At 32.4% G+C, this 27150-nt stretch overlaps 1 protein-coding gene across 1 annotated transcript in view; it reads right to left on the bottom strand.

Annotated features, from left to right (window-relative positions):
- Positions 1-27150, bottom strand: part of CSMD1 (CUB and Sushi multiple domains 1) — a 1045142-nt gene that overhangs the window by 356387 nt on the left and 661605 nt on the right. The window contains exons 11-12 of the mRNA XM_009333261.1: positions 23787-23890; positions 12969-13081 (exon numbers count right to left, since the gene is read on the bottom strand). Coding sequence (XP_009331536.1) covers positions 12969-13081; positions 23787-23890 — 217 coding nt within the window. The remainder of the gene's footprint in view (positions 1-12968; positions 13082-23786; positions 23891-27150) is intronic.

Here is a 27150-nt window from a genome sequence, read left to right as displayed (position 1 = left end):
ACTAGACATTGTTAAACTATCCACCTTGTCATTATTTGCTGATAATTAACTGAAAATGTGTAATTTCTTCCAGGAGAACTGTTCCTTCAGGGGCAATAACCAATTAAGCTATCTTAATCATGGCCTCATATTGTGATACTCAGAAGTTCACAGGAAGTATATTGCTGGAGATGCATGCATTTTTTGTAATATTATAATTATTCTTTATTTATGAAGAGCTTATTTAGTGTGTTCCATGTGCATTATTTTAAAATTTGGCAAAATTTAAATGAAAAGTTTTTCTAAATGTGGCATTTAGGAAGGATCCTCAACTAGTCACAAGCTCTAGGCTTATAAGTAAAGCCACGCTAAAGGACATGTAGAAGTACTCATTCAGGTGTACCATTGTCTTCAGATTATTGTAGTTTAATCCTCCTCAGAGGATTTGTATTCTTCTTCTTTTGAAGATTAACTTGCAGTTATGAAGGGTCATAATATCACTGAAGGAGAGCCCTTACATAAGGATTTAAGGTAGATTACTCAGTTAAATCTGTAGTTTGAATTTATTGTACTTTGTTAACTTTAACTTTCCTGAGCATCTCCCTGCAGACATAGCTTAGCAGACATTTTCAACAATAAGGCAAAAAATAAAGGGAACTCTTATTCCTAGGGTTTTATCATTGGTTTTGATCAAAAGAACACCAGTTTTTATAACTGGGTGTATCTTAAGAACAAGAATATATTCTTTATATATTAGAACAATAAATACAAGTTAAGCTAAATTATTTTAAAGTTTTATGCAAAACATACAGAATTCATTTTGTAGTATGCTATGTATTCTAATACACATACAAGAAAACCAAAATATGAAAATTTTTGGATAAATTTTGAAGTGAGAGAATATTCAAATCCTTTGAAACTATATTAATACATGAAATGCACTTCATATATCTATAAATGCATATACATGTATTTTTAAAACTTTAAAAATGGCTGCCATAAAGACTTAACTGGAAAAAAGATTTTGTGTACAGTGTCTTTTTAGGGTCAAACAAACATGTTTCTTCAGCTTGTCATGAGAATGTAGGTTTAATATTTTTTTATTTCTCAAATTACCCTGCGTTGTTTCATAAAAAAGAATTAGTAGTATGCATATATATACACAGAAAATACTGTGACAGTCAAAGTCTGACTCTTAGCACAAGATTATCTTGGATCATTCACATCTTAAATACAAAGTTTTTCATTCATTTTTTGAATTTTTGGTGGCTTAGAAAAAATATTTTTTTCCTATGGTCCTAGATAAATATTTGCTTCAAGAAAAATTACAATAATATTACATTTTGTTTTACAGAAGCAAATTAAATATGTAGCAAGATTTTTAAAACAATGCCTTCTTTAGAGTTTATTGACTTCAGTGATAACTTATCACTTGTAACAGCTTATTCACACATTTCTTCAGAAGGATATACTTAAATAAAACATCAATGTTAGAATTTGTGGACTTGGCAGTGTTAGGTTAATGGTTGGACTTGATGATCCTAAGGGTCTTCTCCAACCTAAACGATTCTATGATTCTATGAATATAGTTCAAGGTGTATCAGCCATCACATAACTTGAACAATTCTTTCATTATCGCTGCAAAAAGGATGGTTACTTAAAGTAGCATAGACAGGAAAATAAAACTTAAACTAAGTGGCACCACTGGGGAAGCAATATGAAAAGCTGACTTATTGCTCATTTAAAATCAAGGGGGTTTTTTTATAACCAAAATGCAGGTGTCATGCATCAAAAGGCTTCAGAACTAAAGGACAATATAATTCTCATGGCTTGATACTTCTAGTGAAAAAATAGAGAAAACTGTCACAAAAATAAAATACTTTTATAAGAACTTATCATAGTACTGCTCAAAAGAAAAACTCATAACATCCTATCTGTTGCTGTCTAGCTGTGATGTATCTTTCTTTCAGATCATCATTTCCAGAAACTTTACAAATTCTGGAGGATGCTTAAGAATGCCAAACAATCTCAGTTGTAGATTTTAAAAAGATACTCTGAGTATTTCATCACTTTCTGAAATACATAAGGCAAATTAGTAAAGTAGAATTATTTTGGCTTAAAAGATTGAAAGGACTATCTTCTTAGGTAATGTAGGTCGACAGATAAGTTCATAGTGCATACACTGTGGCATTTTCTATATTAAAAACAAGTATCAAAAAGACTGCAAAGGGAAAAATTTTTAACTGGTAAAAAGCTATTGCAAATTTCAATTTACTTAAAATGATTAAGTTGTTCTATCAGACTTTCAACTGAGCTGTATCTGCTAAGAAGCAAAGACTGAGATTTCTCTTTCAAAAACTGAGATTCAACTCTGTTCAGTTCCATTGTTTGGGGTTTTTTTTCAGTGGAAGGAACAAAGTGCAAAGAAACACCTGCCAGGACTAAAAACAGACAAACAAACAAAACTCTCCAAAAGATCAGTTAATGCTTACATTTAATTCTCGTATATATCTTATTAGAAACTTATTAGAAAATGCCAGTTTTATTTTTAAAATTTGTTGCTATCTACTCTTTAAGAAAAATCATCAAATGCTAATGTTTTTTAAAAATATGGGCACGATAAACCTTTAACTAAAGTTTAATTAGAATCTGGAAATAACATTTATGTTAAAGTCAAATGTACTGAATAATTAACCTGGATGAAAAGGTATATAACATTTTACTTTTCTATAATACAATAAAAATATCTGAGCTGTTTTCTACATGGAATGTGTTTAATTATGATGTCAAAGAAACTTGACTAGAAGAAAAATCTTCACTGGTTGAGCTAAAACATAACAATTCTCTCTTATTCAGAGACAACATGTTATTGTTTCAATGTATAATATTTTTATGCAAAGAGGCAAACAAAGGCTTTCAACTCATGATAAGTTTTAACTTGTTGAGTCAATCGCTGAAAAAATATGAATGCACATATGCCTAATCAGTCAGACACAGCTGCAATCTGGAGGGGAAGGGAGAGGGAAGCTTCCCAGCCACAGACATGTCATGTAACTAAAAAAGAATACATGTGCTGTATACGGGCTGTACCTAAACAAATTTTAAATATTGAGAGTGTTTAGATTTTTTTATTTTTTGCTTTTTAAATTCTGAAGTTTAAATAAAGGAGCACATTAATAAAGATATTCCTCAATGAAATCAGAAAATTAAAAATGTACACAGATATCAGGTCAGTAAACCACACTATTTTTAACATACACATTATTTTCTGGCATATTGAGAATCTCCATTATTAGCACAAAATAATGCCTTACATTAAAGGTTATAGTGGAAGAAGCTAATACATTGCTTAAACATTATAATTGAACAGCTATAAATTAATCTGTAAACTGACTGAGAATAACAGACATTGGTTGTATGTCTGTGGAGCACAATTGAGCATAATGATATCAAGACCTGGTTGAAGACTCTGAAATGTGCTCTTATAAAATAAAAATAGGACATTAGAAGTAGACTTATGCAATTAATATAAAAATAAAAAAGGCATAAAATGCATTTACTTAACAAATTTGTACTCAAACAATCTGGACTTTTTGGTTTGTTATTTTGTTAATTTAGGAGGGAGAAGGAGAGTTATGTGGTGTTACATGGTTACCCTTTTTTATACTCTTCACTAAGCCTCTGTTATTTGCAATTGTTTAATAAAGGATAGTGGCATAGATGGAAATTTGATCTTTCCCGCTACAGCCTGCTAATATATAAATATGCAATACACTCAACCAATTAAAGCATATCACCATGATATTATGTTCCTCAAGTCCTTGTGTATTTTCTAGATGGAAAGTGGGTTCTGTCTGACACCCCAACCGTTATACAAAACTCGGGCAAAGATATTCTTCACTATTAAAAATTACTTTAAAACTGTTGTGGTAATTATCAGTAACTTAGCATGCGTATTTTCACTCTATTAGTAACCTATTGATGATACTATTTATTCCTTGAAAAAAAACTCAAGGATGATGAAACTTAGAAATGCCTGCTGTAGACTTAACTGAAAAACATACTCTAAAAAGGTCAGATAACAATATAGGAAAGCTTCCTTATGTGAAAATGATGGATAATATGTTGTGCTGGAAATTAAGTGACTGACATTTGCCCATCCACAGAACTAACCTGCACTGTGTGGCACTACAAACAGATTAATTCATACAATATTATGATGAAACTCTCTGACAGTTCTCCACAGAACCAAACCACTAACATGTGAAAATATTCACATAAAATATGAAATCTATGTATTGTCTGTCCTCCAAAAGCACACACTTAAATAATTTGTCTGAATTGTAATATAGGAACAAAATATAAAAAGAAAACTTAATATACATGAAATAGATGAAAGAAAGAGAAAAGCTTAGAGTAAAATAGGAAGCTCCAAGTTTTCCTTGAATGACTTATGAGTTGTTTTCTTTCCAAGCATTACACTGTACATAATGATTTCCCTGAATGCATGTCTAATTGTGAGAGTCCTAAAAAAGCCTAATTCCATTAATTTCTTTCAGCACAGGTTTTATCAAATCTTCAGGCAATAACAAAGTTTTATATCAATATTGGTAGTGCAATGGCATTTATAAGCTAGTTGTGTGTTTGTAAAAAAACTGCACTGATTTAAGGTTTACTAAATACTATAGCTGTATGCAAAAAGACAGCTGACATTTATCTGAGCAACAGAAATATTTTTTTGAAAGTATTTTTCTACTAGTCTCAGGAGGAAAGAAGTATCTTCTTCCAAACAACATCATAATGAAGAGCTTAAAGCTTTACTGCTCAGTTGAGCATCGATACAAATTAAGGTTGTAAACTTGACATTTTCAGCTGCTTGCAGGGGCTGATATACTTCCTGACATCTCCAAGAATTCTTAATAACTTCAAATTATATAAAATGCTCAGGATTGTATCACTGAGTCACCAGATTTCTTCTATAACACTGTTATGAACTAAAGGATGGGCTAGGGAAATAACTTCATTAGTTTATATAACCACGTAAAGGCAAGAATAGAAAGTGAGTTCTAAACAGGCTATGAAACAGATGTTATATTGGTTATCAAGAAGTCTGGAAGTCAAAAGATTCAATATTTTTATCAGACTGACAAGTTCACAGGCTTGAATGGGAGAAAAATCTCAAGCTTAATAAAATTCTAAAATGTTCACGCCTAAAAGTTCAAGCTGACTGTCATCTGCTTCTATGTCAGTGTGGTACAGCTGATGGGAACACAAGCATGGAAGCAGCTTAATGGTCAGCTAGCTGCACAATCCACCTTGGACCTTAACAGCCATAAAGCACTTATTTTCAGATGTGGTACACCCATGACATAAGTGGAATAAGTCAAACTAAGGCACATTATTCACCTTATCATTCCTATTTTTGGCTGCGACTCTAGGCCCTATCAGGAAGGTGTCCAGGGCCAACTTCGTGACCTGACATCATTGTTTGATGTTGTTACAAGGCACAATATCATATTGCTATATTACATTATCCTGATCTGGATATGCATGACAATGACTATGTCTATCTCATCCATGTAACAGGTAAATGTATGCTTGGACCTATATTAAGAAATGGTATAAACCAAGTCTTTCTCGATTAAAATATGCCTAAATACCACATCAGATCACAAGCTGCTGGGCAAGTTTGGACATGAGAGGTGTTCACTTGTGGTCAAATACAAACAAAATGCAGCTCAAGAGGAAAACTAATTAAAAAAAAAAGTGCATGATTTAAGAATTACTTTAATGTAAAATTCTTTACCTATTGTATCTAAAAAAAGTCCCTGCTTTAGCCCATGACCAGCAACAGATTGGAAGAAAAGTTTCCTTATAAAAATATAGACTTAGCATGTCATTGTTAGAAATACACTTTGTCTATTGGTGTTACAAGATTAACCTGTGACCTCAAAATGGTGGTATGTTGATATTAATACAGTTTTCATCCTTATGATTACATTTTATGCACACTATCTCTATTTAAGTGTCCTGGTTTTGGCTGGAATAGAGTTAATTTTCTTTCTAGTAGCTGGCATAGTGCTGTGTTTTGGATTTAGCATGAGAATAATGTGATAACACATGGATGTTTTAGTTGTTGCTAAGCAGTGTTTATACTAAGTCAAGGACTTTTCAGCTTCCCACACTCTGCCAGCAAAGAGGTGCACAAGAAGCTGGGAGGGGGCACAACCAGAACAGTTGCCCCAAACTGGCCAAAGGGATATTCCATACCATGTGACGTCATGCTTAGTATATAAACTGGGGGGAGTTGGCCAGAGGCTTGGGGACTGACTGGGTGTCAGTCGGTGGGTGGTGAGCGGTTGCATCACTTGTTTTTTTTTTCTTTCCCTGTTTTTTTTTTTGTTTGTTTCTCTCTCTCTCTCTCTCTTTTGTTGTTTTACTTTCCATTACCATTTAGTTGTTTATTATTATTGTTGTTATTATTATTATTCTATTATTTCAAGTATTAAACTGTTCTGATCTCAACCCACAAGTTTTCTTACTTTTGCTGTTCCGATTCTCTCCCCCATCCCACTGGTGGGGGGGAGGGTGAGTGAGCGGCTGTGTGGTGCTTAGTTGCCAACAGGAGTCAAACCACGACATTAAGTGTATGTGTCATGTTCTTTATATATACAGTAATAAAAAAAAAAAATTGGATGGGTTTTAGAGTCATTGCATGGCAGGACTGGATTTTTAGTTAGAGCTCAAAAAATTTTCTTTCAGTAGTTTACTCATTTAAAATAAATACTTTTGGTCAACCTAAACCAATTTAATCAGAGTGCTCAGAAGATACCAGGTCCTGTTCTAATGTATATTTAAAACTTATTCAGACTGAAGCAACTTCAACAAGGTAGACTGGCAACAACCTTCAACAAGTTTACCATTCAGCATGGTTATGTTATTCTTCCAGGAGGTGACATATGAGGATTTCAGATATGTCCTTTGTATGGAGAAATACACTGAAGTCTTTCATAACCTTGCTAAATACCCAGGTAAAAAAAAAAATATATATATTAGAGACATAACTAGAACTTACAGTCCAGTCTTTTAATTCCTTTACTTTCTAAACATGTCTATGCTGAAATTCTGAAAACTGTCTTAATGAACAACCTAAATCTGTTATTTTTTACTCTGAATAAATTTCCTTCTAATTTTTCTAGTTTTGTAACAAAACTTGAAAATTTTCTTTAACACAGCCCTCTCTACACAAGTGACTACATACACAAGTATTCACTGAGAGATGTTAGAGTTTTTTATCACAAAATCTCAGCTATGAAATACATAGTGTCACTAATTTCTCTATGTCTACAGCAAAAGACAATATACATTTTAGCAACATTAACTATGTATAATAACATATTTTGTTTTCCTTCTCTTTACTTAACGAAGATGTGTGGAGTGAAACCTGGTTATGCTGGCTTCAGTAAGGAAAATTTCATGGATTATAATGGAAAGAGGATTTCAGTACAGATCCTTTGATATACTTAGGTGTGGTATTACAACATATCCCTTTCTTCAAGGACAGAACAATTTAAATTTCTGGCCTTTTCACAGAAACCATAGATGCTTTCAGAGAATTCTTTCAGAAATGTATTGAACCATTCTCTTAAGATGTCTGGAATGGAAGACTTTCAGATACACTCTATAGAACAGCTTTTTAAGAAAAGCAACCTTAGGTGCAGATTATTCTTCAGCATTTTAATTTTTTTAATATGGGTTAATAGCTTTCTGTTTTAGCAATAATAATATGGTTCTGATATGGTTTAGAAAGTTTAACATCAAAGTTAAGGTTGCCTGTAGCATGTTGCATTTTATTTATTAATAATGTACTTACATATGGGTAACATTTAAATTATTTTTGTCTTTATAATACATGACAACTGATGATGACATAGAAAAAATATCAAGGCAATTATTGTATTTTCTAACATAGTAGCTGTTTATCAGCTTTGTCAATTTAAGCTAATCTCAACATTAGTTTTACCATCTATGTTTCCATAGCTCACCTTCCATTGCATACAGTGATACAGGTACAGTGTTATTCCTCTGTATTCAAAACTATTACTAGTAACTATTTCTTGAGGACCTGTGTCTGACATCTTTCTGTGGATTCAACTATTGGAGAGCTGTATTGTACAGTCCAAGAAGCCTGATTAATTAGGCAGACTATAGAACTTTTCTTAAAGTAAATATCAACTGTATTCAAAATCAAGAAATCTGAGTAATAAGAATATAGATGGCACTACATATTTCTGACATTAAGATGTTTCTGAAGGTGAGCCAAAGAAGAGGCATAAGAATATGGAAAGAATTGTTCCTCCTTTAATCCCTTAGCCAAACTGTAAACAGAATTAAATTTACTACTCGTATACAAAATGTGTGATGCATATTAGTTCATTTACAGGCATCATCTCATGCCATTTTTAGGTGGACATACTGATGTACGATAGGTGAATTACATCATCAAAATGCTTCTCTATTTCATTATTAAAGTGAGACAAAGGTCAGCTAAAGTAACAATTTTCTATAAACTGCAATCAGCCTATGACACTTTGTAAATATTAATATGAAAAATGATTGTAATATAATAGATACAAAGTCAAGATTCAGTTGGTCAATAGTAAAATATTGTGCAAGAGGGTGAGGAGTCATGTTCTAATCCTGAGGAAAACTCAGACTTCTTGGTAAAAAAATATTCAAATAAAGATGCTCTTTACTTTGTCTCTCTAGATCATGTATAAGCCATCAAAGCCTGCAGTTTGCTTTCTTTTTAGCTAACTGCAATCACAAAGACAGTGTCTTTGAGGTCACATGTCGCAATCCATTAACTTTCTCATCATTAAAATGAGATTCTATTTTTGGACAGGTTCTTTGACTGTTAAACAAAGGGGAAGCAGAATCATTGAGGTATCTTATGACAGGATAGAGTTTTAAGATTTTACACTTGGCCTAAAGCAAGAGACATGTTGAGAATGAAGATGGATAAAAGTTTTGTCAACAGTAAAAGAAGATGAGAAAATTCTAATAAAACTAATGAGAGCATTAAGGTAAAACAGAAAAAAGTTATAATTCACCTTCATATTAAGACATTTACTACACTTCTGAGATTGTAAACATTTCCCATTTTACAATTTTGGAATTAATTTCCAAAACTACAAAAACACAGAAGGACTCACAATTGGTTGTAAAACAAGACTGAAAGCCAGAATCCAACTGTCAAATAATAACAATATATTTCATAACAGAGATGCCACTACTACTGCAAAATTCACAGTGTATACTTCAGGTATTTTCAGAAAGTGCCCAGAAGTAAGAGGTTGAACCCCATAAATTAAATAAGTTATCTTTGATAAGTTAGATAAATACAGAAATGAAAACAGACAACTTTAGATTAGAAATACCAGAAAGAGAAATGATAGCAGAAAAATAACTCAGCAGATAGATTTAGATTTTTGAACTTTTTCATAGAGGTACGATGAGATAAAGTTCATAATTTTGGATTGCGGAAAAAATGCAGTGTCAGATGCATAACTTGTGCCAATACTCTCTTCCACTATATACTCACTATTTCTACTTTATGTAATTCACAAATGGATTCTATAAAGAAAATATATTGTCTTAATAAACATGGTCCCTAGAAATGACACAAGTGAAAAAAAGATGAAACTGTGAAAGAAGGGATCAGAAGAGGTGGGATTAACTTAAATAAAGAATATGTCATTGCCCTGAGGCAACACAACACACTTGAGCTGTGTAACTGTATAGGCTGAATGTGTTGCACAATGTCTTAAGATACCTTAATGTCTTAGCCATAGTAATGCTATGGGCCTGCATCTGTTTTTTTGACTCACAGCTCTGTAACATCTCACTTAAGCAATTGTGATAATGTTTCAAGAGCCTCTGTGATGGTGCTTTTTCCTTGTTGTTCTCATATTGTTAATCTCATGGCCACGGACCTGCAAATCCCAGTAGCGTTGCTATGGAGGAGTCTCATGGGAAACAATTGCCACCGTCATGAGAATCACCCCTTCTTTTCCCCTTCTCCTTACTTCTTGTTTTGTAGAGTTCAGTTCACATTAAAGAAAACCAAAACAAGGTGCATAAAAAAGTAGATAATCATAGAATCATAGAATCATAGAATCATTAAGGTTGGAAGAGACCTCCAAGATCATCGAGTCCAACCATCAACCCAACAACACCATGCCCACTAAACCATGTCCCTAAGCGCCTCATCTACCCGTCTTTTAAATACTTCCAGGGATGGTGACTCAACCACTCCCCTGGGCAGCCTGTTCCAATGTTTAACTACTCTTTCAGTAAAGAAATTTTTCCTTACATCCAATCTAAACCTCCCCTGGTGCAACTTGAGGCCATTTCCTCTCGTCCTTTCGCCGGTTACTTGGGAGAAGAGACCGACACCCACCTCGCTACAACCTCCTTTCAGGTAGTTGTAGAGAGCGATGAGGTCTCCCCTCAGCCTCCTTTTCTCCAGGCTAAACAACCCCAGCTCCCTCAGCCGCTCCTCATAAGACTTGTTCTCCAGACCCCTCACCAGCCTCGTTGCCCTTCTCTGGACACGTTCCAACATCTCAACATCCTTCTTGTAGTGAGGGGCCCAAAACTGAACACAGTATTCGAGGTGCGGCCGCACCAGTGCCGAGTACAGGGGCACTATCACTTCCCTGCTCCTGCTGGCCACACTAGTTCTGATACAGGCCAGGATGCCGTTGGCCTTCTTAGCCGCCTGGGCACACTGCCGGCTCATGTTCAGCCGGCTGTCGACCAACACCCCCAGGTCCTTTTCCGCCAGGCAGCTTTCCAGCCACTCTTCCCCAAGCCTGTAGCGCTGCATGGGGTTGTTGTGGCCGAAGTGCAGGACCCGGCACTTGGCCTTGTTGAACCTCATACAGTTGGCCTCGGCCCATCGATCCAGCCTGTCCAGGTCCCTCTGCAGAGCCTTCCTACCCTCGAGCAGATCAACACTGCCGCCCAACTTGGTGTCGTCTGCAAACTTACTGAGGGTGCACTCGATCCCCTCATCCAGATCATTGATAAAGATATTAAACAGAACTGGCCCCAATACTGAGCCCTGGGGAACACCGCTCGTGACAGGCCGCCAACTGGATTGAACTCCATTTACCACAACTCTCTGGGCCCGGCCGTCCAGCCAGTTTTTGACCCAGCACAGAGTCCACCTGTCTAAGCCGTGAGCCGCCAGCTTCTCCAGGAGAATGCTGTGGGAGACGGTGTCAAAGGCCTTACTGAAGTCCAGGTAGACCACATCCACAGCCTTTCCCTTGTCCACTAGGCGGGTCACCTGGTCATAGAAGGAGATCAGGTTGGTCAAGCAGGACCTGCCTTCCATAAACCCGTGCTGGCTGGGCCTGATGCCCTGGTTGCCCCGCAATAATAGTAATAGTAAATAATAGTAAAATAATAGTAATTTACTCAATAAATATTATCCAACAGTAAATGCACACAGAAACTTAACAATCTATGAATGTACAACACTTAACCCAACTAGCATACTTCAATCAGTACCGTGAGTGGGAATAACCAATGATGAGTTTGAGTAAGTCCCAAAGAAAAGTATATAGTACTAGAGAAAAATAATGGTGAAAATATAATCCTAATCACCATCACCATCATCATCATCACCACCTGCTTCAATGGAGAGACCACCTGTAGAAGGATACTGGTGTGGAGAACCAACACTAGGTTTCCTGGCTGACCACTGGGGAGCATTTTCCCTACCTGTTCCTTACATCATTAGAGTTCACAATATGCTGTCAGCCACAAACATCACTTATAAAAACCTGCTCAGGCAAGCCTGTCTTAATGTCCTCAGTGCAATAAATTACTAAATTTACTAAATTTACTAAACTAAACTAAACTTTTCATTCTTTATTTTGCCTATTTTGGTATGGAAGCAGTAAGGTGAAATGAAACATTTAGATAGGGTGCTTCAGTTTATGGAACTCTATGAACTCCCACTCTTCTAATTAAGTTACTTTCAGTTAGTGAACAGTGAACAGTCTCTCAATGTTTTGCAGCATCTTTTGTACAAAAGTATTTTGACAAAATTACTATCAAATCATTTTCACCATATGTGCCCATAAGAAACTATTGAAAATAGTATTAACTGGTTTTGTCCTTATCCTTACGGTGAACTAACTAACATGGAAATTAACCAAAAGTGATACCATATGTTAATAAGCAAGAGCTCTTTCTATTTGCAGGTCTATGCAACCTATTTAAATGGAAAGTTTCAATACATGCATACATACTAACAGATATCAGGTATTTTTTACTAGAATGAATCAATTTCAGAAAGTATCAAACTGCAGCTCACAGTGAAGAAAAATTGAAGATGCTTATGTTGCCAAAGTTCTCATCTCTTTGAGACAGAAGCAACACAAATGAGGCTAGGGTAGTTTAGATCACTTTTTTGAGTTAAATTTCCACAATTTTATACATCTTCTTAATTTCCACAATCATATACAATATATCTGTTTTGTTGTTTTTGTTACATATTAATTTTGACTTAGGTCTGTGAAGATTCTTGATGAGGCATGAAAACAAGTTTTGTAACTACTCCTATAAAGTCTGAGAAAACTAATCATAATTTTCAAGTAATATTCAATATAAGGAATTACACAGGTCAGCAGAATGTAACATTTAAAATATTTCAAATATGATAGAAATTTGCAGTTTGGATTGACCTTCAAGCAAAAAGCATTAGAACAATAACTTTCATTTTTACTTCAGATTTTTTTAGTTATTTTGTGGGTATTTGCAAAGCCATCTCTCCATTAACTATTAATTAACAATAGAGACATTATCAAAACTCTAAATTTGTGAAAGGACTAAATGCCTATTTGAAATAAATTTGTTGGGATGTAATGAAGGGAGTTACAACATGAGTTTAAAACAGTTAATTTAGTTCGTACCTTGATAAACAGCTTTGAATCCTGGTGAGCCAATGCTGTCATCAGATTGTAAATGAAGCCACATCTGGTTGCTCATGCTCACAATAAGATCAGGAACACTAGATCCAGTGAGTCTGTATATAGGATAAATTGCAAAGTCATTTGTAGAGGCATAAATTACTACTACTAGTAATAATAATAATAATAATAATAATAATAATAATAATAATAATAATAATAATAATAATAATAATAATAATAATAATAATAATAATAATAATAATAATAATAATAATAATAATAATAATAATAATAATAATAATAATAATAATAATAATAATAATAATAATAATAATAATAATAATAATAATAATAATAATAATAATAATAATAATAATAATAATAATAATAATAATAATAATAATAATAATAATAATAATAATAATAATAATAATAATAATAATAATAATAATAATAATAATAATAATAATAATAATAATAATAATAATAATAATAATAATAATAATAATAATAATAATAATAATAATAATAATAATAATAATAATAATAATAATAATAATAATAATAATAATAATAATAATAATAATAATAATAATAATAATAATAATAATAATAATAATAATAATAATAATAATAATAATAATAATAATAATAATAATAATAATAATAATAATAATAATAATAATAATAATAATAATAATAATAATAATAATAATAATAATAATAATAATAATAATAATAATAATAATAATAATAATAATAATAATAATAATAATAATAATAATAATAATAATAATAATAATAATAATAATAATAATAATAATAATAATAATAATAATAATAATAATAATAATAATAATAATAATAATAATAATAATAATAATAATAATAATAATAATAATAATAATAATAATAATAATAATAATAATAATAATAATAATAATAATAATAATAATAATAATAATAATAATAATAATAATAATAATAATAATAATAATAATAATAATAATAATAATAATAATAATAATAATAATAATAATAATAATAATAATAATAATAATAATAATAATAATAATAATAATAATAATAATAATAATAATAATAATAATAATAATAATAATAATAATAATAATAATAATAATAATAATAATAATAATAATAATAATAATAATAATAATAATAATAATAATAATAATAATAATAATAATAATAATAATAATAATAATAATAATAATAATAATAAAAAACACAGCCTTTGAAAGTATTAATATAATATTTAGGCCTATTTACAATATATTATCCTAGTGTTCTGATCAGCTGCTTTTTGATAAAATTAACTATTCTATATGGATTAGAACAATGTGAAATCTTAAGAAAAAAAAAAATTGAATGTCTGCATTCCCGTTAACAATGATTAAACACTTTTAATAAAGTTGTTTCTACCTAAACCTTTATTTAAGTAATTAAGCTATTAAAGATGTGAGGGACTGTATGAGTTTTCACTTGTTTAGATTAGTATTGCTTTTTTTGCCATGCTTTTTGAAAGTGAAGGAAGTTGGTTTACATGCCTTACAGCGCATGTGTCCAGAAGAACTTACTAGAATCTCATCTACTCTGTTCAAATAACTTACAATGATCTCTTAAATTCAAGGGGAAAGTACTATGTCTCATACAGTAATGTGTGATAACTATGTATAGATATGTACATTTCAATAGAACACATATAAGGCAAGCTGGTGAATCCCACCATAAAACCTTAGACCTTCTCAGTAATATCCTTTGTACATCTATAATTCTGGTATCTTAATGCAAAAAAATGTGTATCAAAAAATGATTAAGAAAAAAAAAATCTTTGTAGATTACTCCTTAATGGTGAAAAATGCTTACCATATAATCAGGTTCCAGTACTGTATCTGAACAACTGTTCAGATCTGGTGATAGCTACACAGTCTTTCAAAAGATAATGAGAAAAGTCACACATAAAAAGTGTCTGCAAAATATCTCTATCTAAGCTGGTATCAGATATGAAAACAAAAAACATCACAAGAAGAGGACATCTGCTTTGAACTCTACATAGAGCTCCACGTATCAGAAGCTTTGGGGATGGAAGCTACAGGTACTGCAGTAACTGTAGTTGATGTAAGGAAATAGTAATGACTTTGCCTCTTTCGTTTATGTATACTGTTTTGCTCAAATGGGTCACATACTGGATTTTCTGTCTTTCTTCCAACTCTCAGCTTTGACTATGATAAACAAATACGTATGAGATAAGTATATATTCATTCACTACAAGAAGGACGTTGAGATGCTAGAGCATGTCCAGAGAAGGGCAACGAGGCTGGTGAGGGGTCTGGAGAAGAAGTCTTCTGAGGAGCGGCTGAGGGAACTGGGGTTGTTTAGCCTGGAGAAAAGGAGGCTGAGGGGAGACCTCATCGCTCTCTACAACTACCTGAAAGGAGGTTGTAGCGAGGTGGGTGTCGGTCTCTTCTCCCAGGTAACAAGTGATAGGACAAGGGGAAATGGCCTCAAGTTGCGCCAGGGGAGGTTTAGATTGGATGTGAGGAAAAATTTCTTTACTGAAAGAGTGGTTAAACACTGGAAGAGGCTGCCCAGGGAAGTGGTTGAGTCACCATCCCTGGAGGTATTTAAAAGATGTGTAGATGAGGCACTTAGGGACATGGTTTAGTGGGCATGGTGGTGTTGGGTTGATGGTTGGACTCGATGATCTTAGAGGTCTCTTCCAACCTTAATGATTCTATGATTCTATGATTCTAAGTAAAACAAATACCATGCCAAACTGAGACAAGGTGTCCCAGAAGCAGAATCTCTCAAGAAAGAAGCTATAAAGAAAACAGAAACCAGTATTTGGATTCTTCTACAAACATATTATTTAAATATAATCATCCAGATGTTAATACTATTGCAACTTAAATGCAAAGACATAATAAAAGGAGAGGCTGAGCAGGAAGAAGGTGAGAACTGAGGAACCATGAGGCAAGGTATAGGAATCCTTTCTGTCTTGCATCTAAAATCTCATCCATCAAGGTTATGAGCAAGAAGCTGTACATCCCATATCTAAAATATTTTGGTTTCTTACTCTGATATATTGAAAATACAATTTAAAAAAAAAAGTTTCACATCTGAGTGGATGGACTGTGGTCTTACTAATTACTACTGCCTATGCACCTAGAACTGCTGCTGTAACAGTTGACTGTGTTCTCATATGGTCTAGAAGATTTTTGGTTATGACTTGGTAGTAAATAGTTGACAGTATTATGATATTATACATGCAGAAAAGTAGGTGGAAAAAATTAAACCTATTATAGCTTAAATAAGCACACACAAACAGAGATTAGGTTGAGTAAGTAAGGAAGTTGATAAGACAAAGTGATACGTAGCTAAGTTGTTCAGTTTGACCTGTGTTAATAGTAAGAATGAAAATAAAGCAGCTGTTTAGTCTGAAAATTTGAGTTGCTTGCCAAACTAATTAGTAACTGTACAGATTCAAAAAGAAAGATGCTAAGCTATAGCCAGAATAATTAATATACTCTTGCTGATAAAATAATAATTGTTGATAAAGTTGTGACATTCATTTAAATGAATAATAGAGGTAGCCTATAAAAGGAAGAAACCTCACCAGATAGTGAGTTATATAAACAAAAGTAGTTTAGGAGATGCCTGCAGAAATAGGTATATAAAGAAAGAAAAGGTGAAGAGTATATATACATTTTTGGGATCACCTTCTGAAGCCACAGCAATAACCATTAATTTCTGACCTATCTTTCCAGTTAAAACACTTAACCAAAATACCAGGCCGTAACTGTTAAGCCATGCTCTGTATTCTGCACTTTGTTATAAACAAAAGTTTAAGGTTTTTAGCAATGAAGAAAAATTCACTGATGTCTCTTGACAATAGTGGAGATCTACTGGAAGACAACTGGAAACCTGTGGTTTTCCTGAAAGAATTTCTCAATGGCTATTCGGATGTGTAAATCTACTGCCTAACCAAGTAACAAGTGTTTAAATGTCTCTGTTTATACACAGTAACCTGATTAATGTATGAGACCTACATTGTTAATTTCTGGACACAGATAAGATGAACTCAAAAATTCCAAGTCTTTATGAGTAGTATGGGATACTTTTACTGTATGAAAATGTCTGTGTAGCATGTAAATAAAATAAAAATAAAATTTAAAAAAAGGGCAAATGAAAAACCACAACAAAACAGAATAAGGTGTAATCACATCACACAGCCAGGGATTTTTCATCATAAAAATAATCCAATAGATGTGTGTGAATTTTTTTAAACTTGTTTCCCAGTGAAACGATAACTATACATTCACACTACCTATCCATCTGACACTTAGTTGTCTCCCTAATGTAACTTGAATTGACTAATATTAACCAAATTTGTCAGAAGGAGGAGATAATAAAGATATCTAAATTCCCACAAGCTTAATGAAAATTACCAACTGGATAACAGAGGGACTCAAGTTGAGGAAGTCATCCTTCAGCTTAATGTCATCTTCCTTCAAAATGCCAATGGCCTATCCAGAGATGGTAAATATGAACGAGCCAAAATACATGCCATTGTTTGCTCAGGTTCACATCTAGGGGATAGAGGAAGAGAGCCAAGACTGTTGGAAGGGAAAAGGAGGGGAAAGGGAAAGGGAGAAAACAAAACCCAAAGAAAAACAAAAAGGAAGCCAAAAAGGCAGAAATCAATAAATAGCAGAATAGGTGGGGGTTTTTGTTGTTGGATTTGTTGGATGTTTTTGTTTTGTTTTGTTTTGTTTTGTTTTGTTTTGTTTTGTTTTGTTTTTTTAATTAGGGATTCCCTGAGAATATCCCTGTATATAGAACTACTTCCTTCAACTAGGAGGATGGCAGATAGGGTAGATCAGACATTTAGGGAATGGAGGTCTGTCTGACAACATGTGCTGTTGCGGACTCAGAGTTTGCCCCAGTCTGTGACCATCTTAAGATCAGATTGCTTGCAAGTTCAGGAATAGAGACTTGGAGACCAGCCATTCAGACACATTGGCTGGTGCTAAACTCATTTCACGTGGAGATGCACAATCCTAGGTTATCTCTATATGAAAGAACTTAAAAATGTTGAAGCAATTGATGCAACTGGTAAAGTGATGGAAGTCAAACTCAAGCCAAGCTTTTGAGTACTCTGAACAGACTAACAGGTCAGAAAAGACAACTGTGAGAGAAAGAAACTTTTTGCACCAGTTTGCTCTGTGATCTTAGTTATCCAAATGAAACCAGAGCCAGGTTTTTAAGAATGGTGTCCAGGACCAGAAATGCTGTTTGCTTCTGTATAGTTTAGGATACATAAGCAGCACAAAATGGTCTTAATAAATACTTGAATTCAAAATGTTGATGGCATAAGCATGGCACCAAACTATGAGTATATGTAAGCAGCATGGTCATAAAAATAGTAATACATTACTATTAAAAAATATAGAAACTATGTGATTAGAGATGTACATTGAATTCCTAAAATATCTTATTGCTGTTTTAAACAAATAAACAAGAAAAAAATCTTCCGTTAATTGTGATCTAGTTGAGAATGAGAAGCCTGACTTGTATATGAAAGAGGCTGAGGTTTGGATTTTAGGCTTCAGATGCCATTTTCAGGGGCCTGAAATCAATTTTTAATATATATAACAACTATGTTTTCATTATGTTTTTTTCCCTCTCACGACTCAAGAAAAAATCCAGTGTACACTTTTCATCTATGAATATGTATTCAAATACCTCTGCTACAATATCTATTTCCTACAAATGTTAACTACTCAATAATCTTTAATTTGAAGAGAAAGAAATCCTTTAAATTAAGGATTTTCCACATAAATGTGAAAAAGCTTTGAGTCCTTTCTGCATTTTCCTTTCTTTTTCTTGTTTTTTTACTGTGCAGAATATTTTAAATAAATGTGTTTTGGAGGCATTAGAACAATAAAGTAAGTTGAATGAAGCACAGCATTCAAAAGTCAATGAATTTGCCTTTGTGACATGAAACTACTGTATAAAACAAAAATTTCTTTTAAAATTCAATCATAAACACTTCTTGAGTTTTCAGTATGTGAATACATTTTCCTCCTTTGGGTTAAATCCCTTTTCATTGTTTGCCCAAGTTTTCTTCTCCTTTTAAAGAAACATCTTTACAGTATTGTTCTATCCTTCAAAGATGACAAGACACTATGATACTTGTGTGCTTAATTGCAACCATATCACAAACTAAAGCTCTGAAGGTTAAAAGTGTGATAAGCAGTAAATGTCACTAAAAATCCCTAATTTTACTTGGCTTTGTATTTTTCTTTTAATACTACTAATGTCAACTGCCTAATTAATCACGGGAGAAAGACTCCAGCACAGTATTAAAAAACAAACAAACAAACAAAAATCCAAAACCTACTTTCTCTCCTAAATATTACAATTTCTAAAAAATTCAGAAAGAATAATTTTTTAAGTAATGTGAAATAAAATAATTACTAGGAAGTCAGATTCAACAATGTTTGAGATATATAAAAAGGTGGCCTTTTTTTTTGCCAATTGTGGAAGGGTAGGTTGTTTCCCAAGCCCTCAGTAAGTTTCCAAACTGTGTGTGAATAGAAGAAAAGGATTAGGGTTTACTAAAAAACATTCTTCTGTCATGGATGGTTGTCTGTGTGCTGAAATAGCTGACATAAGCAGCTGGGTTTGAACCACTAATTTGCGATTTTTTCTTTCTATTGGGGAAAGAAAAATACAAGTTTTCTATACAAGAAAAGTTAAAAGATTAATGTTTTAAGGGAAACATTAAAAAAAAAGAAATTAAGCTTTAATGTAACTGCTGCAAGAAAAATAGAAATCATAACATTTGAAGGCAAAGCAGACTTTCTAAAGCAAAGTGTTAGTGTGATTTACAAAAATTTAAGAACACAAAACAGGGCATTGCAGAAAACGTTATGACTGATAATCTTCACTTTACACATGATTATCACTTGTGAATTATTTTGTAAGGGTAGTCACTAGCTTCTAGCCAAACTCGGTAAAATACGAGAAATAACTGCAGTCAAAACTTTATAGCTTAAACATATTTAGATTAATTCTCAGTAAGTTGTATTGCTGTCTTTCCAGAGCTAACCATCTCAGCATACATATCCCATAAAATAATATTGCTAAATTTTCAACAAGTAAGGCTTACAGATGAAACAATTGTTAAAAATCATAAAATTGATGGGCATATCCCCCTTTAATTCATTAAGCTGTTGATGATAAAATTTTCTAAAAAGTTTACTATAAATACTAAAATTAGACTGTTTTAATAAACTAAAACCAACATATCTGTACTCAAAATGCCAACTACACTGTCACAGAAATGCATTAAATTGATTTGAAATAATGTGCTCCCCATCAAAGTATATTGTTTGTTGTACCACTTCAGTGCTATTTTACATGAACTTAAAAGACTTTTTCTAATTATTTGTCCCATTTCTTCAAAAAATTAAATTTGAGCTGGACAGTCTATACTTCATTTTTTTCTCCTATTTAAACATCAGTATCCCTTCCTATTCCCCTCTAGCTGTAGTGCTACAGCTTTGAGGTTACACAGATAATTGCTAATGGTTAAGAGCTTGGACACTATAGAAAGCTTGTGCTAGGACTGATCATTTATATATAATCATCCTTGTTAACTTCCTCAATCTTCTTCCCATCAAGTATTTAAAGGTCCCCTGTTCACTGACCTGCCATTAGCCAGTTTCTAGTGTTCATTGGATGGCTGGTTTATAAACATCCTGGCATAACTGAGCTTCTTGTAAAGTTTGAGTACTAAGTTTACAATAAAGCACCCAGAAGTAGCTACTACCTTGAGAGCTCTAGTGGTTGAAAGCTGGAAAATTTTGCATGGGGCTGAGGCCTGTGTGTTCAGACATGATGATTTTATATGGAGGGGAAATGTTCAAATCACTTAGAAATTAGATTTGGATTTAGAAATGGGTGGGTTTTTTGCATATTTAACTCAAACTAAATTGTAAAAGCTATGAAGCTTTAGAATCAAATGCATGAGTTTCTACAGTAATATTTTGTAGAATTTCTGCAGAAATGCTGGCATTTAAGTTGCCAACAGAACCTTGTTCACCATAAGAAAAGCCATATTATTTTTTAAGAGATCCTGAGAAATTTAAATCTAACCGGAAAAGTCTTTGCTATAAGCTGCTTCATTCCCCTGAGAAGAATAAAAAACCTGCAAGGTGCTGCTCAAACCTCATTAAATACAATAGAAGTTATTAAAACCAACTAATAGAAAATTTTGGTAAGAAAGTCACTTTGACATTTAGTTATGAGATTTCTCATGATAATGTAGTCTACAAGTGGACCTAGTGTTTTATGAGGAAAGTTACTTTCCATCCACAGGAGACCTTTCTCAAAAGCAAGTGAAATGGAGCATATCTGTGATGCAGTTTAAATATAAGGTATTTCATAATGCATGATACAATCCAGTGTTTAATAACTGCAAAAACAATGTCACAACAGAAATTCAGATTCATTACTAATTATTGTGACACTGTAGTTTCATACTTGGGCTTCCTGTATTTCCACTGTATTTAAGTTATTGATCATTTACGTTCTCAAATGATTTTCAGGGTAGTGTTAAAGTACAAAGTATTGCAACCCAAAAGGCAGATAAATTTAATTACACAGACCTTGTTTTCATCAAAGATCAAATTTACAGTAAAGATGGGCCAACACTGTACTGTAATCCTAAGTGATAGGCTGTAGAGTAATAAGGACAAAACAGTCGCTATTTTAGTCAAAAATCATACTGAAGGAAGGGCTAGAAGTAACACTGCATGTCTCTAGTGAGCACATTGTACTAGTGCTAGAAATGCCAATAATAGATTCTGAAGTGGATGCCTGCCACAGAGATCTTAAAAATGTTATTAAAGTGAAAAATAGTTATAGGAGGTGGTGTGATTATGAGGGCCTGCCTTCCTAAGATACCAAAACCAGCAATTAATATGAGCTAACATTATTTTAGATTTTTTTAATTTTTTTTTTTTTTAGGCAGTCATGGAAAATAAATTTGGAGTATGTAGTCACAGGCTAAATCTCTTCAAAAGGAAAGGTAAAAAAAAGAAATTTCACAGTTACTTGATAAGTATTTTTAAAAAGGCAAACTTTGATATGTGAAGTACTCACAGTGTAACAAACAGAAAGAACAATTCAGGGTACCAAATTTACTAAGTTCAAAAACTTTACTCTGAAGGAGTTTTGGGATTCCTGTAAGCCAAAATGTATCCCAATAAAAAAAAGAAAAATTTCAAACCCTTTTGTCAATCACAAGCAGTTAAATTAACAACCCCAGAAGGATTGCTGCAATATTTAATTGGTCTGCAAAATACATAAAAAAATAAACATAGGTGTTGAAATTCTCACTCCCAGTTCGAGTCTTTTCTTGTTAGCTTAAAGTCTAAACTCTTAAAACAGGATTTTTTTTCTATTTTCTTTTTCAGATACTCAGAACATGGAATTCAATTTACTCAGGAGCAGCTAGTTGCTATTGCAACACAAGAAACATGTGTCATGCAAATAATCCAATAATTTTCCAGTCTTAGCTTTTAAGACAAATTAAACTAGGGATACCTAGTTCTGTGTACTTTGATATCATAGTTCAGAAAATAGCCATTAATAAATATTATAAATTAATAAAAAATAAGTCAAATGAAGATATTGTCCTCAGACTTGTCCCTCAAAAAATATTCTAATTAATTTAAAATAAATTATGTGATTATTAAGTGCACTCATTTGTTATAATCACGTAAAATAAACATTTCAATAATTTATGTGGATTAAACAACCTCAAAATATGAGATGGTGGATTCTTTTTATCAAATGTGCTCAATACTGTCTTTATCCAGTAGTTTTCTGTGCAATGTCAAGTAATGTTATTATGAAATAAATGCTGCTAGTTTCTCTTATTTAGTCATTCCTGATTTATTAACCCTGTAATTTTGTTTTGTGTTCTTTGATCAGGATTCATATGTTAACTTAACCCTCGAAAAGCTACAACTAAAATAGCTTGTGACCACAAGCTCCCATTATGAAGGAAGGAAAATGAGTATATGCAACAAAAATGAGATTGTTAAGGTAGATGAGATTAATCAATCTGCACAGGAGTCTATTCTTTCCATTAGCCCAGACAGTGTTAAAGACCTGTATCTTAAGATTAGCTATTTAGTTTGGAATTTTCCTTCAAATTTATGTAAGTTGCTACACTTTCTACATATTGTATTGTATTGTATTGTATGATATTATATATATTATATTACATTATATTAATCCATGAAGCATGTTTAGCTTTACTGACCAGTAGCCTATATGCTTTCATGAAAATTTTGTTCACAAATCCAATTTTAAGTATAACAATTTTGAAATTAATCAATGGGTTATTTATTTTACACAAGTTGTATTTTCTGTTTGCTGAAATCTAAGCCTTTTTTATTCCTTTGATTGCTTGTGAGTACAATTAGTGTTATACAGATAGTACCTGTTTCTTAAAAGAAGCTTTTTTGCATTAAAAAAATCTAATCTCAGTTCTCTGCAGTTTTTAGTCTCTGATATTAAAACCTATAAAGATGCCACTAAAGATCTGCAGTGAATTTTGTAACGAACTATTTTCTTTGACAGTACTTGAATTTTAAGCTTACATTATATAAACAAATGACATACATTAAAATTACAAAGTTAAATAGATATTCTATGACCCAGAAGAAACAACATATGACAACAAATTTCCAAGGAACATTTCTGAAGTTCTGTACTTACACATACAACACTGTTCTGGTATCACCAACTTTCCCAGCATCTCCAACAGTAAGGGTATCATAGCCTCTTTCCAGTTCAAACTCTTCAAAAGCAAGCTTTATGACCTATTAAAATTAAGTCAGTTAGTTATTTCAAAACATACCCGCAGGTTATCTAATCCATTCTAGTCTTAAAACAAATTATTTGGCTACCGTAAGTCGACTCATGAAACACTCACTCATGATTTCAGTTAGTCTTACTTGATTTGAGAAAGATATATAGAAAAAGCAGAAGTGGAGAAACTTCCGAAATCTTTGCCATAGTGTTTTAGAGGTATCATATACTAAAGATGCCAATCATCTCTAACTGGTGGTAATTGTTCTTATTATTGAAATGTTATTGTAAACAGCAGTAAATTTTTTTATTATAATAATTATATAAAAATTACATAGTGTAATACTGGAAGTATATGAAGTTAAAACCTTCTTGTCTGTTGAATTATACAATAACAAGATGGTAGGTATGAACTATCAATTCATAAGAAGGTGGAGGAGGCTGGTGCACAGAAATACAAAAGCAGATATTTCCTTACATAAATTACTAACACTAAACTATGATTTCACTCAATGTTTAATCATTAATTGCCCAGAAAATTAAAAATGTATCCCTCAGAATGGTTTGAAAAAGTATTTATAATTTACTGAAACTGTAATTTTATAAGATAAAGTATGAAAATGGAAATTAAAATAGTGTTGTACAGAAGAACACTTCTAAGACAAGCGTTTTTTAGAGTTCTGTATTGGTGAGAAGTAGTTGCAGGTTATATGCATGTATACATATGTACACTGCATCTTTTTGTATGTTGATACCAAGGTTTCTGCAGACAACTTGATATAAAAGTTCAGAGAGTCACAGTGATTTTCCACAAAATTATTCATTTTATCTTTATACTAAATTTTGCAGATACCCCTGGGCAGATGTTCACACAACTTCAGCCATTGCATGAAAATGCAATTAACTTTTCTTCTGTTTTGTGGCTAAAAAAATATTTGGGTCAGATTTGGGCTTTCTGCATCAGCTGTATTAGGCTGCTATTTTGGCAGCAACGTGAAAAAACAATGGTTTCCATCCACTTAAGTTTATTTCTATGTGATCTTCAAGGCAGAATTCATCTCATCTGAATTTTAGCCCTGTAAAAAGGCAGCATCCAAGCTAAGCTAGTTGCCTAAACTTTCCCAATATTAAAAAAGAAAGCTAGCAAATCTTATTTCTCTGTGTTAGAATGAGAAGAATCTAGTTCTATCTACTTCAGAGAGGAATTTACACTACTAGAGTAGATGAAGCTTACATTGAACTATGTTGCTTCAGTTTTAACCCAAGAAAAGCCTGTTTTTTAATAAAATACCCATTGATCTAAGATAATATATTGCCTCTTGCTACAAATTCATGTCTTGGTTTTCATACGTTGCTTTGCCATCTCTGCTATTTGTATGTTTATGTTTTTAAAAGTGTGCTAAAATTGACTCCAGGACTAGGACCCCTTGTATGTTTTAAAATAGAGTTTATATTTACAGGACTGTCATTAAAAAGTGAAAGAGTGGGAGGTTTAAAGAAAAGCTAAATGGTCCTAGGATATCCATAGCTATGAAAAACACTATTAACACAAATATCTGTATAATTATTTTGGCAATAGGTCAGAGATTTTGTTTTGTGATCTAATACAGGTCCTTTACAGCATATTTTGTAGACCTGCCAGATTTTGAGATAAAGTGTATTGCATTATCTACCTTATATTTCAATAAACACAAGAATTTCCGGCAATATGCTGTAGATAAAATAAAATACATTTCCATCTGTTCCTGATGTATCTTCTAGTATTCCTAGATTATAACAGTGGTTAACATGAAAAATTTTATTACTAAATCAAGACTAATAAAGACAAATAAAAGCAAGAAAAATATGTAGAAGTATAAAAGCAGAGTTGTTTCTGGCAATAAAAATAACTACGTATATAAGACTTTTACTTTTAATGCAAATTTTATTTTATGTGAGGGGGGAAACCTGATAAAATATTCCATGAGAAAATATGGTAATGTGTTATTTAAATATTTTCCATTTGGTTAGACTCACAAACTCTTTTCCATTACAACTGAAAAACAAATGTGAATGTCCACCTCTTTAATAATAAAATAAGTTACAAAAAAGTAATTAGATACAAACCATAAATAAAAGATTTAAAGACCTGGTTAAGCTTATAGGAAATGTCACAAGAAAAGTTTCTTTATGGGAAATACATTCTGTGTGAAGAAATATTAGACACTATTAAACCAAATCTTGTTATCTTCACTTCCATGCTAATCGTTATTCTATGCTAACACATAAAATGTTTTGGAAAGACATTCAAATGATCGAGAGTTAAGAAGTCTAACTTAAATTCCTTTAATCTGATTCATAAAACCTGAAATTATGTTTACCATGTAAACGTTAAGCACCCAGTCTAATCATAGCTCCTTCTACAGTCAGTCGACAGAAAATGGCACCCAGAACACAAGTCACATTACCTGTCTTAAGGTGGACCAAACTGCCATTTAGAGTTGCCCTTTCCAGTTTGGATGTTTGGGAGTTTGGATGACTATAGAAGACTAATGCTTACATAGATATATTTAGATAAAATTAATTCCTCTGTAGATAAAGCTGTGAATCATCAGAAGAATTTTTAAGATTTGCTAGATGGTGGGAGGGTTGTTTGTCAGTTTATTTTTGAGAAAGAATGTAAGAAAATTTTGTATGGATATAGATATGAATACAGCATGGGAAGAACTTAAAAGGATTGAACCAATATCAGCAAGAACAGTATACGCATATGTGGTTAAATAATATTGATTTATATACTGGGGGAAAAAAAGCAGCTCCAAGACACTTCTCTAGATTCAATGTTGTTTTGCAATTTAAAAAATCCAGTAATACTAATCTGATCATCATCATTAAATATGCTTACTCTGAACTGATTAAAATAAAAAGAATTAATGTTCATTAAGAAAAATTGGAAACACAAAAATTACTTCCAAACGTATTATATTTGTTTCTGGATGATCAATTATACAGAAGAATGATCCTGTTTGCTTTCTGAAATGTATGAGACAAAATTCCCTTATAAGCAATTCAGAATTATCACTTAGGATTAGATAAATAGACTGTGAAAACAAAAAAGCTTAAAAATATGAGACACCTAAGGAGGTACCTAATGGAAGCTCTGCAAGTGAGCTTCCTGTCATAATTACTTTTTCCTTAGAAGTATTTTCCTTTATCCTAGCCACTCCCACACTTTATACTTCTGCTGCTGTAATTGCTATAGCAAGTAATAGGGAAAAGCAGCACCAGAGTT

Source organism: Pygoscelis adeliae, unplaced genomic scaffold (assembly GCF_000699105.1).
Source record: "Pygoscelis adeliae isolate BGI_AS28 unplaced genomic scaffold, ASM69910v1 Scaffold57, whole genome shotgun sequence".
NCBI classification, from domain to species: Eukaryota; Metazoa; Chordata; class Aves; order Sphenisciformes; family Spheniscidae; genus Pygoscelis; species Pygoscelis adeliae.
The sequence above is the reverse complement of the archived record's forward strand: the minus strand, read 5'-3'. Positions and strand labels throughout refer to the sequence as shown.